Here is a 14757-nt window from a genome sequence, read left to right as displayed (position 1 = left end):
CATCGCAGTAAGTACAAGAGTAAAGTCTTAAAATCAATTCATTACAAGGTACCTACCATATGTAGCCGTATATTAAAAGCTTTGGATAATATCGCTACCAAGAGCCTTACTTTCTACTGCTGTTACTTTTAAGTCATCCTTTTTTGTCTGGATCTTTAATGAAAATCCCAAGGCAAACATCTAATGGGTTAACCCTGTAACAAGATTTCAACTTTCACTGTCACATTTTATTGACTGACTACTACATCACTAAAATTATTGTAGGAAAATTACATTTTTCATCTATCTGAAACTACTTCTGTCAAATAAAGATCTTAGTCAAAATTTTTAAATAAAAAAAATCCAAATATGATTGAATTACACTTTATCCATTTTGATTTTCTGTGTAAAGGTTCATGACGGTTTACCAGCCTCCTAAAAGCTGAGATTTGAACTTTATAATTTCTGCAGAAGGGTCACTGGACCCGAACTGTTGATTCTACTTTCTCTCCACGGATGCTGTCAGACCTGCTGTGGTTCTCCAGCATTTTCCATTCTTCTTATTATTTGTAATTATATTTGAGGAAAACTCATCACTTTCATTTTATCCAATTCGTATTATTTATGAAAAAAATTTTTTAGAAGTTACTTTATTCATCATGTCCTTTTATAGTTAAGCTAGTTTACTCCTCTGACTTTTCATCCTACTCCATGTGTAATAGAACATTCACAATTAATTTGAAGGAAATGGTGACATAGTGGAAGCGTGGCTGGGTTAGTATTCCAGAACCCCAGACTTCAGTATTCTGGAGGTGTAGGTTCAAATCCCACCATGGTACATGGTGAAATTTGAATTCAATAACCAATCTGGACTTGAAAGCTAACCCAATGGTGACTAGTTAACCACAGTTACTTACCACTTAAGAAAAGTCCTTTAGGAAAGGAAATTTGATCTGTCCTAAATACAATGAGGTTGGTTTTTAGTTGTCCACTGAAATGTCCTAGTAAGATCATTAATACCAGGTTAATTAGGGATCCGAAAAAAATGTTTGAGAAACACTTATTTTCAGCCATAGTTATAATTAGTAAACCACACTTTTACTCCATCCCTGCAAGCCATTTATCCTTCTCAACCTTCCAAAGCAACCTCCAGGTTTTATTCTTTAATGGGGTTTGAGCACCACTGGCAATGCGCCAACATTATTGATCTTGAGAAGGCAGCATTCTTGAACTGCTATAGTCAGTGTGGAGAAGGTTCCTTTTCAGTGCTGCCAGGTAGGAAGTTCCAGAATATTGGTCCTGCAACCATGAAAGATCAAGTATAATGCCTTGAGGGAACTTGAGGGTGGTGACATCTTGTGTGGTTATGACCCTTTTCCTCAGGCAGTATAGGTCGTGAGTTGATGTACATTATCAACTCAGGCTGTGCCTGAAACCCCTGGGAAACATGCTACTCGTGTTATCAATACACTATCAAAATGGTCATAACCTGCAACAGATGCAACATTTGAAAAAATCAACAACGTTTTACTGATTCAACACGTTCTTAGCTTTGACCACCCTGGATGAGAATTTACAGTGCCCCATTGAATCTGGATAGGGCATAATTGGAAGATAAGTGATAAACTAAGAACAGTTGTGACCTCAACTTTCAGACCAGAGAACAAATAACATGAAGCTGCCCAAAAAGGTCTCTTGTAGGATTTCTCCATTCTATATCTTGGAACACAATTGACTGGATAATCAAACTAGATATGCACATTTCCAGTCACATGAAAATAGCAGAGGTAGTCGTTTGTATCTGCTTCATAAACTTCTAGTTCAGTTACATGTCTGACTGAAACAAAACTGCCTTGATCCATTCATTCTGCCAATATTTAAGAGTCAATTTTAGAATGCTGTGTTCTAAGCACAGCCATCCTTTTTTTCCCAATAATTGCAATTCATTTTCTATCTCCTCAGAACTGTAATACAATATTTTTGCATTAGTTTCTGACTTGATTTAATAGGACAGTTATTAGGTTAATCCATTCATCTCTGAATAAAATAGTTTTCATATAATAAGAGGTTTAAATTAGACCCCAGTTTTCAATTCATACTAGGAATGGAGCCTTAGAAATTTTACCCTCTGCTGCAATGTTGAAACTTGAAAAGTTAATTTCTATTTTTAAAGCTTAGTTGCAATTCAGTTCAATCAACAGTTTAAATCAAAATCAAAGTTATTCAGTTTTAGCACAGGTTTAGCAGATGGCATTAACACTGCGCATAGTTCAGAATATATGTTTAAGATGTCTTCAAAGGCGTTTTACGAAATTTTCTTTTCTTTCTACATTTACCTGTAGCTGATCGAACCTGTCAGCCTAGCTATACAAAATGTCAAACGACCAATATCTGTATTCCTCGCACTTACCTTTGTGACGGAGATAATGATTGTGGTGATATGAGTGATGAGAGCTCCACCCACTGTGGTATGTATTCTGTGTTATCTATAGATACGAAAGTTATAAAAAGAGTGTTATCTGCTCAGATGATTGAATCATTTTGTGCAACGTGAACCATTTAGTGCATTAATATGTGGTTATGGGAACAAAGTATAGTGGAGAGAAAGCAGGAAAGGGAACTGATTTCAATGATCAGCTATCATCATACTGAATGGTGCAAAGAGGCTTGAGGGGCTGAATAGCCTACTCTTCCCCCTCCTTTCTATGTTTCTATGTTAACTTGTGAGAAAACCGTATTTGCCCTGTGAAGAATTTAAAACACTATTTCAATATTACATCAAACTATCAGCATGCTAATAAAAGTGGACTTTTCAATTTCAAAAAATAATTTCTTGCAAAAATCTGTTCTTAATATAAGATTGAAGGGTATGTGTCTAGGTTGCTCTTCAGCATTATCAATTTAATTTTACCTTAAATGCATACATTCTAATAGGATAAAGACTAGAATAGGAAAAATAATATAATAAAGGATGAGAAAGAGAGAGATTCTTGATCAGTAGGGGATTCAAGACTAAGGTAGAATGGGCAGGGAAGTGGACATGAGAAGTGTCAGATAAGTCATGATCCTAATGAATGGTGAAGCATGCTTGAAGGGCCAAACAGCACATTCCTGTTTCTATTTCTTAAGGTCTTAAGGTTTTAACATACTGCACGGCATAATGGAGTCCTTAATAAAATACATTGTTTAAAAACACAGATGTTAGCACCAAACAAACAGTATGCATATGTTTTCTGGTTAAATTCAATTTCACCTTCTTTATGTGAAGCAGAGTTAATTTGCTTCAAAATCAAAAGGAATTATAAAGCCATAGAGCAATAGCTCTGAGAATGCAGTCTTTGTACATATGGCTTTTGCTCCCTATACCATACAAAACAAAAGGCACTGCCAATTTTTCTTTCTTATACACTTTGACACATTTAAGGGTGGTGTTTTAAAATCAGGAAGTAACTTTATGAAGTAAACAGAAAAATGTATTTCTGCAGTATGATATATAATAAAGTGGACAGAGTTCATCAAAAAGGCAATGAGAAAGATTGGAAAAGTATTTATGCTGGTAACTTCAAGATCTGAAATGTTCTACCAGAAACTGGAAGAATCCGTAATAGGTTTTAGATGACAATTGACAAATTATTTATTTAGGTAGAAATTAAATGGGGAAAGGGTACAGGAATGAGGCTGAGTGAACACTTTTTCAGAGAGCAAATGAAGTTTCAAATAATTACAATTGTTTCCTGCTATTTAATAATACAGTAATCATGCAGATATGCATTATTTGATATGCTACGTCATATTGAACTACCATTACACACAACTGTTCTCAGTGAAAGGATAGTACATTATATTTTTAAAATTGCCTTTATCATATGAATTTCTGTCAAATTCATTACAGAGCACTCCACTTCCAAGTATCAGTTAAATATCTTTCAAAATTGTCTTTCTATTTCTCATTATCAAGTGGCAATATGCCCATCAGGATTTCAACCTTTAGTATCCCTAGTAACCAGCAACATAACAACTTCAGCGAATCTATCTGGAAATCCTCACCTCTTATCATTTCTTCACCGTCAAAGTAAGGGAGATATTAAGAAAAACACTAATTGCATGTAACTGCCACCTATTAATATATTGGTTTGCTGATATAAGTTATAACATTTTGATTAATCTTTAGCCACTGGAACTTGTACAGAGAATGAGTTTCGCTGCTCTTCTGGTCGCTGTATCCCATCACACTGGTATTGTGATAGTGGAATGGATTGTGCTGATGGGTCTGACGAACCATCTACTTGTAGTAAGTATGATGCATACTAAATACTGCTAATGAACTGACTTTACTTGACATTATACCCTTCACAAATAATACCTATAAAGAACAGTTGAAACATATGTATCTGCCTATGCCTTTTGGACTGGAGCATGTGAAAATATACCCTGTATATATGTGGAGATGCATTCAATGACTTTGCTCATCCTTAATTAACTGACTTAGAAAATCTTTAATTAAATTGTCATGCTTCATTTATTGTGATCCCAAACACTATATATTTTTACCAGTTATCTCATTGTCTGCTTTGTTTATTTCCAGTTCGCACAGAACGGACTTGTTCAGGCCAACAGTTCAAATGCGATGATGGCAGATGTATCCCTTCAACCTGGGTCTGTGATAGTGACAATGATTGTGGGGACATGAGTGATGAAGACCAACGACATAATTGTGGTAGGTGTCACCAGCAGAATAATTGTAATCAATTACCATATATCTCATTAACAAACTCTTTTCCATAAAATCGTAGAAACTTAGTAGACATAGAGGTATTTCAGTCTATCAATTCGGTGTCAGCTGAAGTAACCATCTCAGCAAATCTCTTTTCCAGCTTTTCATCTGTAGTTCAGGCACTTCAAGTACATATTCATGTGCGTTTTAAAGGTTATGAAGGTTTCTGCCTCTACTTTGCTTTCAAGCATTGAGTTCCAGAACCCCAGCACTCTGGGTAAAAAGCATTTCCCTTCTTTCCCCTCTAAACCACTAATCTCTAACCCTGAATATATGGATCACTCCAGGGGATTCCTATTCACTTGACCTAGACACATTTGGGGCTGATCATACACACTTAGATGATGATGTCATCACTGAGATATTGTTGCTATGTTTATTTGCTGTATGAAGACTGCCAGCTTTATTAATTCATGAGCTCTGAGTGTTGCTGGCTGGGCTAGCATTTGAAACATCGACTGGGACTGCCATAGTGCTAAAGGTTTAGATGGAGAGGAATTTCTTAAGTGTGTACAAGAAAATTTTCTGATTCAGTATGTGGATCTACCTACTAGAGAAGGTGCAAAACTTGACCTACTCTTGGGAAATAAGGCAGGGCAGGTGACTGAGGTGTCAGTGGGGGAGCACTTTGAGGCCAGCGACCAAAATTCTATTCATGGAGAAAGGCCAATTTTGACGGTATTAGGCAAGAACTTTCAAAAGCTGATTGGAGGCAGATGTTCGCAGGTAAAGGGACGGCTGGAAAATGGGAAGCCTTCAGAAATGAGATAACAAGAATCCAGAGAAAGTATATTCCTGTCAGGGTGAAAGGGAAGGCTGGTAGGTATAGGGAATGCTGGATGACTAAAGAAATTGAGGGTTTGGTTAAGCAAAAGAGGGAAGCATATGTCTAGTATAGACAGGATAGATGGAGTGAATTCTTAGAAGAGTATAAAGAAAGTAGGAGTATCCTTAAGAGAGAAATCAGGAGGGCAAAACGGGGACATGAGATAGCTTTGGCAATTAGAATTAGAGAATCCAAAGTGTTTTTACAAATATATTAAGAACAAAAGGGTAACTAGCGGGATAATACGGCCCCTCAAAGATCAGCAAGGCAGCCTTTGTGTGGAGCCACAGAAAATGGGGAGATACTAAATGAATATTTTGCATCAGTATTTACTGTGGAAAAGGATGTGGAAGATAAATGGGAAATAAATGGTGACATCTTGCAAAATGTCCAGATTACAGAGGAGGAAGTGCTGGATGTCTTGAAATGGTTAAAGGTGGATAAATCCCCAGGACCTGATCAGGTGTACCTGAGACATCTGTGGGAAGCTAGAGAAGTGATTGCTGGGCCTCTTGCTGAGATATTTGTATCGTCGATAGTCACAGGTGAGGTGCCGGAAGACTTGAGGTTGGCAAATATGGTGCCACTGTTTAAAAAGGGTGGTAAGGACAAGCCAGGGAACTATAGATCAGTGAGCCTGACCTCGGTCGGTGGTGGGCAAGTTGTTGGAGGGAATCCTGAGGGACAGGATGTCCATGTATTTGGAAAGGCAAGGACTGATTCGGGATAGTCAGCATTGTTTTGTGCGTGGGAAAACATGTCTCACAAACTTGATTGAGTTTTTTGAAGAAGTAACAAAGAAGATGGATGAGGGCAGAAGAGTAGATGTGATCTATATGGCCTTCAGTAAGGTGTTTGACAAAGTTCCCCATGGGAGACTGATTAGCAAGGTTAGATCTCATGGAATACAGGGAGAACTAGCCATTTGGATACAGAACTGGCTCAAAAGTAGAACACAGAGGGTGGTGGTGGAGGGTTATTTTTCAGACTGGCGGAATGCCACAAGGATCGGTGCTGGGCCCTCTACTTGTTGTCATTTACATAATGATTTGGATGCGAGCATAAGTTTGTAAGTTTGCAGATGACACAAAAATTGGAGGTGTGTAGTTCAGCAAAGAGAGTTATCTCAGATTACAACAGGATCTGGACCAGATGGGCCAATGGGCTGAGAAGTGGCAGATGGAGTTTAATTCAGATAAATGAGAGGTGCTGCATTTTGGGAAAGCAAATCTTAGCAGGACTTATACACTTAATGGTAAGGTCCTAGGGAGTGTTGTTGAACAAAGAGACCTTGGAGTACAGGTTCATAGCTCCTTGAAAGTGGAGTCGCAGGTAGATAGGATAGTGAAGAAGGCATTTGGTATGCTTTCCTTTATTGGTCAGAGTATTGAATACAGGAGTTGGGAGGTCATGTTGTGGCTGTACAGGACATTGGTTAGGCCACTGTTGGAATATTGTGTGCAATTTTGGTCTCCTTCCTATCGGAAAGATGTTGTGAAACTTGAAAGGATTCAGAAAAGATTTACAAGGATGTTGCCAGGATCTGTTGGAGGATCTGAGCTACAGGGAGAGGCTGAACAGGCTGGGGCTATTTTCCCTGAAGCGTCGGAGGCAGAGGCGTGACCTTATAGAGGTTTAGAAAATTATGTGGGGCATGGATAGGATAAATAGACAAAGTCTTTTCCCTGGAGTCGGGGAGTCCAGAAATGGAGGCCATAGGTTTAGGGTGAGAGGGGAAAGATATAAAAGAGAACTAAGGGGCAACCTTTTCATACAGAGGGTGGTACGTGTATGGAATGAGCTGCCAGAGGATGTGGTGGAGGCTGGTACAATTGCAACATTTAAGAGGCATTTGGATGGATATATGAATAGGATGGGTTTGGAGGGATATGGGCTGGGTGCTGGCAACTGGGACTAGATTGGGTTGGGATATCTGGTCAGAGTGGACGGGTTGGACCGAAGGGTCTGTCTCCAAGCTGTACATCTCTATGTTATTAGAACTGTACTCTTGTAAGCAAGTGGAGGCACTTCCATCAGCCAGCTGATTTGTAGATCACCTTCCCCTGTAGATGGTTGACAGGCATCAAGGAGAAATTAGGTGAGTACTTGAACTTGTAATCATACTATTTAGATGGCTAGTCCATTATCTTGAGTATGGTGATGGTGAAGTAATCAGTTATGATAATGCTGTTGATTGTCAGGGGCAATAGTAGGATTCTTTCTTTGAGATGGTCATTGTTTGGCACTTGTGTGGCATGAATGCTAACCAGCCCAAGCCAGGATGTTGCCCAAGTTGGACTCAAACTTTGTCATGTATCAAAGGAGTTACAAATAGTTCTGGATTTGGTGATACCTACCTCAAAATCAGTCCGGCTTGAGCACAATCTTTCAGTTACTACTGCACAAGACACTAGACATTGGTAGAAGAATAATATAAAGCAACATAATGCATTAATGCTGAACTTCCAGTTTAATTACTTGTGAGACTTCATTGCCTACCAATTAGATAGTTTAATTTATTTTATAAACGAGCATCCAGTGTGATAGGTAGTGTGCATGACATTTATTTTACCTTATGTGGGTCATATAATTTAATATCTCTCTGGATTTGAGCAGCTGAAATATGCAATCAGCCCTTTCCAATAGCAAATTGGTAAATTACATAAGTTGCAGGTTCCTATTCAAAATTCCACTGAAGCTTGCTTTTTGTTGTTGTCTTTGAGGTGAATATTGGAAACTGGCAACAGAAAGTTCCATTTCAACTTTTTTTGCTTGTCTTTAATATGTAGATGGGAGGAAAGAGAGTGCTGCTCCCATCTCCTCCTCAATTCAGCAGGACTCTGTCAGCCGTCACATATTTCCTAATTATCTCTCCCCTTCCCCTTCTAAGAACAGTGGCCATTTGGTGCTACGTAGAACTGATGAGCTGACGTATAATATAATCTAAATGGCCATGGGGCATCCTGCCTCTGTAAGCGTATGCTGGATATGCCACACTGGGATCACACTGGTCAAATTTGGGTTTCTGAAACTCCCGGTAGTGCACAGTTAGATATCTTGATTAATTAACAGCTCAAGGAATATCTCATTTACCTCAATGTGTTTTGTTCCAGCAAACCGTACCTGCACAGCTACAGAATTTACATGTGTTAACAGCCATGCTCCTCAGAGAAGATGTATCCCAAGGACATGGATTTGTGATGGAGATTCTGACTGTTCTGATGCTTCAGATGAACATCAGAATTGCACTAGGCGATCTTGCATAGCAACAGAGTTCACATGTGGCAATGGCCTCTGTATCAGGAGTTCATACAGGTTTGTTGCTAACAAAGACCTTGTGTTTTTTTCTCTTTAATTGTGTTTAATTTTTATAAAGTATTGCAAGATATAATGGATGGAATAAATTGTTGCAATATCATAATAATGCTTCAAATTGATATTTAGCATTTGAAACACACTTGATTTGTTGTGGAAAGCATATTCAGGACAGGATGGTTTTTACTTTCCTTGAATTTGTCATTTCTTTATCAGCTTGCTTGTTTACCTGTTGGTAGATCAAAGGTGAGGCTTACCTAAAAAAAAGTTTTAGCTTCAGTTTGTGGCACTGTGGTAATATGAACTTCCTAATCCCACCTCCTCTAAAGTGTTTAAATGGTTGAAGAAACGTTGTAAACCAAAAGAGAGGATTAGTGCTGGGATTAGTGGGATAAGATTAAGCCCTGCATTTCCTTTTTTCATTTCTGAGATTCTCTTTTGCATTTCTAATGGTTCTACAGTTTCATTGTGACAATCTCTTTCCCAGAACCACTGGGGATGCAAAGTATTCACTGTTTTCAAAAAAAACTAATCGGAAGTTACTCCCCAGTAGCTGTGCTGACAAAACACAGAAACTTCAACTGAGATGGGTGGGCCTTTACTTTCTGGATTTGACTGCTCTTTGATACTCTATAGACTTGTGTCAAATGTCACCCAGATTTCACAAACATGTGTATGTGCTGGATATTTTATGACTAATTAAAACATTGCATTATCGTAATTCCTTCTATTTACCACTTCCTGATAAAGTTTATTTTTATCTTTGATGATGGTCAACAGTTCTTAAGTGCAGGCTTTCTGTTTTAAATATCTTCTTGGATAAAAATATAGTAATGCACCATCTGCCCAGTTTTCGAAAAAGTAGAATTATGATTTGGATTTTGTGTGGCCATTTCAATAAAAGCTGCTCATAATGTTTACCAGGTTCTGGTGTGTAGACTTGCTCTTTTCCAATATCAGTTTGCATTTAATACTTCTGCAAGTGATCTGTGGCATCCAGAAATAGGGCTGAAAACAGAGAAGCAGCAAAGGAGAAAGTAAAATACAGGTTATACATTTGAAAAGTAAGATTAAACATACATATGGGATATATCTGAGAAAGTTAAGTATCAAACCACAAACTTAGGGAAAAATTTACTTTTTCAAAAACATGAAATAATTCAATTTTTGAGAAAGTAAGTAAGTTTTACTAGCATGGAATCCTATTTTATCAGGGCTAAAGATGTTCTTCTTCAATAATTATGACCTGGCACACCATGAAAAACTCAAATACTTCTGGTTGATCAAGGCTGAACCATTTCATCAGCCTTTAAAATAAGAATAGTAGATAGTTAATGTTCATGATCCAGTAGTGATTTCAGTGCAGCAAAGACTGCAACAGTATATTAAGCAGGGTATTTCTGACAGTAACTTCTGGATTTCTGCATTTAATTGCTAATGAATAGATGTTAGAAGTTACTGTCAGTTTTACTCAGTATTGAACATGCTGTCTGAAAGGTAAAAACAAGGACTATAGATGCTGGAAACCAGATTCTAGATTTGGATGGTGCTGGAAAAGCACAGCAGTTCAGGCAGCATCCGAGGAGCAGGAAAATCAATGTTTCAGGCAAAAACCCTTCATCAGGAATAGAGGCAGAGTGTCTGCAGGGTGGAGAGATAAATGAAAGAAGGGTGCTGTCTGAAAGCCTCATACTTATTAGTGGCACAATTTCAGGCCAATGTAAAAAGTTTAATTATGTAGTTTTTAATGTAAGCTTGTGACATAGTGAATTCTAATACTTTTGCATAAGAGATAGTTCGATGCTGTGCAATCTATACTTGGACAAATTCAGATTTTTCAAATTGCTGTATCTCCTTTAAAGTAGTATTCATGTTTATACAAAATAATTATTCAATTGATACATTGTCATCCATAACATTTTAGCTTAAATATTCGCAGTTAGTTCAAATCAAGTTCTTTTAAGGATGATTTGTTACTATTGATGATCAATTATTACCCATGGAACAATTACTGATATTTGTCCATTTATAGAGTGCATTTGGCTAATTTCTCATTTTTTATGATTGCCTTGATAACCACATATCCACAGTGTCTTCAGTAGTCTAGTAATGGGACTTATTTTTAATTCCCTGAAGATCTAATGCAAATCATCTTCACTCAAGTATAAGTTTTACTTATTCATACATTAGATCCATATTTTTTCACCTTTGGATATTTTGACCCAGAGTATGAATCCTGATTGTGTTTCTACATGACTGTCTAATGGTTTGTATAGACATTCTTAATCAACCTATTCAGAGATGTTCTTACACACCTCTGGAACAGGTGGGACTTGACCCCGGACTTCCTGGCTCAGAGGAAGGGACACTTTCACTGCATTTCCACTGGTTGATGTAAGCAATGTACTCAAAGCAGAAATATGGAGACTCAGTGGTATTAAATTGATTGAGATTATAATTACTGGTTATTTTTTGAAGGTAAAATTAATATAAACATGTATGCTGCTCTCCAATAGTTCTTAAACCCATCTATTCACATACTTGTTACATTTCTCAATCTTTTCTCTCAGCAAACCAGCTTTCTCAACTTATAGTGGTCCTCATTTCATTGATTTTCTTTGGTAGATAATTATTTTTATGTTTTGTTTAAAGGATGATTGCTTACTGTCCATATTAATTTCTCATATTTAAGATGCTCTGTGATATTTGGACTGCTCACAATCCCAGACAATTTTGGTTGGGTCAAGTTTGTCAATCCTGTACATAATACACAAATTTCTTTCAAAATTCTCTAGATTCTGGAACTGTTCCTATAGATTGAAGAATAGCTCATGTAACCCTATTTTTCAAAAAAGCACACCATGAGAAAGGGAATTTTAGACTGCTTAGTCAGACATTGGTAGTGAAGAAAATGCTAGAGTCCATTATGAAAGTTTAAGTAGCAGAGCCACTTGGCAAACAGTGACAGGACTGACAGAGTCAACACAGATTACAAATGAGAAATTGTGCTTGAACAATCTGCTGGAATATTTTAAAGATGTAACTAGTAAATTGATGTTGGGTGGGGTGGAGCAAGTGGAAGTGGTTTATTTAGATCCCTCAAATTTGCCACCCAAGTTGAGAGTGTTGTTACAAAGACATATGGTGTGTTGGCTTTCATTAGCAGGGGGATTGAGTTTAAGAACTAAGAGGTTATGCTGCAGCTCTATAGTTCCCTGGTGAGACCACACTTGGAATATTGTGTTCAGTTCTGGTCACCTCATTATGGTAAAATGTGGAAGCTTTAGAGAGGGTGCAGAGATTTACCAGGAAACTGTCTGGAATGGAGGGCATATCTTATGAAGAAAGATTGAGGGAGCTAGGGCTTTTCTCATTGGAGCAAAGAAGGATGAGAAGTGACTTGATAGACGTGTACAGGATGATGAGAGGCATAGATAGAGCTAACAATTAGAGACTTTTTACCAGGACAGAAATAGCTATCACAAGGGGGCATGATTTTAAAGTGATTGGAGGGAGTTTTGGGGTGGTGTCAGAGGTTGGTTCTTTACACAGAGTGGTGGGTGTGTGGAATGCACTGCCAGCAGTGGTAGTAGAGTCAGATACATTAGGGACTCTAATGCAACTCTTGGATAGGCATATGGACGATAGTAAAATGAAGGGTATATAGGTTATTTCGATCTCAGAGTAGGATAAAAGATTGACACAACATCGAGGGCTGAAGGGCCTGTACTGTGCTGAATTGTTCTGTTCAATGTAGACTTTCAGAGTCTTTTGATAAGGCCTTTCCTAAGAGATTAGCAGGTAAAATTAAAGCACATGGGTTGGGGGTAGTTTATGACATAGAGAACTAGTTGGCAGACATGAAACAGGTAGTAGGAATAAATGGGTCTTCCAAATAGCAGGCAGTGATGGGTACCACAGGCATTAGTGCATAGACCTCAGCTTTTCACAAAATGTACTAAATGATTTAGATGAGGGAATTGAATGTAATATCTCCAGTTTGCAGAGAACATTAAGCCAGGTGGGAGGGTGAATAGTGAGATGCTTCAATATAATTTGGACAAGTTGAGTGAGTGAGTAAAGTCATGGCAGATTAAGTATAATGTGGATAAGTGTGAAGTTATCCACTTTGGTGCCAAAAGCAGATTCATATTTGAATGGTAATAGATTGGGAAAAGTCCATTATTCACTGAAAGTAAACATGCAGTTGCAGAAGGTGGTAAAGAAGGCAATTGGTATGTTGGCCTTCATAGTGAGAAGATTTGAGTACAGGAGCAAGAATGTCTTGCTGCAATTGTACAAGACCTTGGTGAGACCACACTGGAGTATTGCAAGCAGTTTGGTTTCCTCACATGAGGAAGGATGTTCCAGCTATAGAAGAAGTGCAATGAAGATTTACCAGCTTGATGCCTTGGATAGCAGAGCTGTTATCAGAAGAGAGACTGGATCAGTTAAGACTATATTAAATAGAGATTAGAAGAGTGAGGGGGAATCTGAAAGAAACTTCTAAATTTCTAACTGAACTAGACCGGATAAATGCAGGAAATACGTTTCTGAAGACTGGGTAGTCCAAAACCAAGGGGTCACTGTTTAAGGATAATGGGTAGGCCATGTAGGACTGAGGTGAAGAAACGTTTCTTCACCCAGGGAGTTGTGAGCCTGTGCAAGCCTCTGTCACAGAAAACGGTGGAAGCCAAAACATGGAGTATTTTCAATAAAGAGTTGGATATAGTTCTTAGGGATAAAAGGATCAAAGCAAATGGGGAGAAAGTGGAACAATGCTTTGAGTTGAATGATCAAACATGATTCTATTGAATGGCAAAGCAAGCACAAAGGTCTGAATGGCCTCCTCCTACACCTATTTTCTGTGTTTCAGTTAAATCAGTATAATGTTTTCTTAAATACTGCTATTGAAGCATGTTCATGACATTTCCATATTCAATATCTAACTTTGACCACAGATGTGACCGACGCAATGACTGTGGTGATGGTAGTGATGAACGAGGCTGTAGATACCAACCTTGCACCCAACACCAGTTTACATGTCAGAATGGCCGCTGTGTTTCACAGTTATGGGTCTGTGATGGTGATAACGATTGTGGAGATAGATCTGATGAGATGAAACACCTGTGCATCACCTCTGAGCCAACATGCCCTCCACATCATTTCAAATGTGACAATGGAGCCTGTATTGAAAGTGGCAAGGTGTGCAATGACGTGGATGATTGTTCTGATAACAGTGATGAAAAAACATGTGGTACGTATTTAATTTCAAAACTTTTGTGAACCTGCTGCTTAAAATTTTGAAGGATGAATCTGGAATTGTCCAATTGGTAAAAGAGGTATAGGGTATCGAAACTTTAGAATTAAACAAGATATAATCAGCTTTCACATTTTGTCACCATTGTAATAAGAAGAATGACTCAATTCAAAGTATGCTTCAGTTTTATTAGGTAGTTGTTAATGCAAACTGGCTTCCACTGTCCTACAATGTTGAAGTTGATATGTCAGCAGAGGCTGAGGTCAGGCTTTTCTGAGCAGAATCCCAAAGATTGAAGATGTTTCTCTCCCAGACGGCATGCTGCACTATAACTGTCAATTAAAATTTTGTCTTTTAATCTGTTTTCTTCTTGCCAATTATATCTGCATATCTCCTTGCTGGAGTATGGTAAGTGTATAGCTGAAAAATGTGTTGCTGGAAAAGCGCAGCAGATCAGGCAGCATCCAAGGAGCAGGAGAATTGACATTTCGGGCATAAGCCCTTCTTCAGGAATGAGGAAGGTGTGCCAAGCAGGCTAAGATAAAAGGTAGGGAGGAGGGACTTGGGGGAGAGGCGTTGGGAATGCGATAGGTGGAAAGAGGT

The 14757-nt window shown here is 38.1% G+C and overlaps 1 protein-coding gene across 2 annotated transcripts in view; it reads left to right on the top strand.

Annotated features, from left to right (window-relative positions):
- lrp2a (low density lipoprotein receptor-related protein 2a) overlaps positions 1-14757 on the top strand; it is a 333042-nt gene that overhangs the window by 201050 nt on the left and 117235 nt on the right. For both annotated transcript variants that reach the window (XM_043693942.1, XM_043693941.1), the window contains 5 exons: positions 2322-2447; positions 4151-4270; positions 4565-4696; positions 8693-8894; positions 13856-14151. In XM_043693942.1, coding sequence (XP_043549877.1) covers positions 2322-2447; positions 4151-4270; positions 4565-4696; positions 8693-8894; positions 13856-14151 — 876 coding nt within the window. The remainder of the gene's footprint in view (positions 1-2321; positions 2448-4150; positions 4271-4564; positions 4697-8692; positions 8895-13855; positions 14152-14757) is intronic.

Source organism: Chiloscyllium plagiosum, chromosome 7 (genome assembly GCF_004010195.1).
Source record: "Chiloscyllium plagiosum isolate BGI_BamShark_2017 chromosome 7, ASM401019v2, whole genome shotgun sequence".
Lineage (NCBI taxonomy): Eukaryota > Metazoa > Chordata > Chondrichthyes > Orectolobiformes > Hemiscylliidae > Chiloscyllium > Chiloscyllium plagiosum.
Note: the sequence above shows the minus strand (reverse complement) of the source record. Positions and strands in the feature narration are given on the sequence as shown.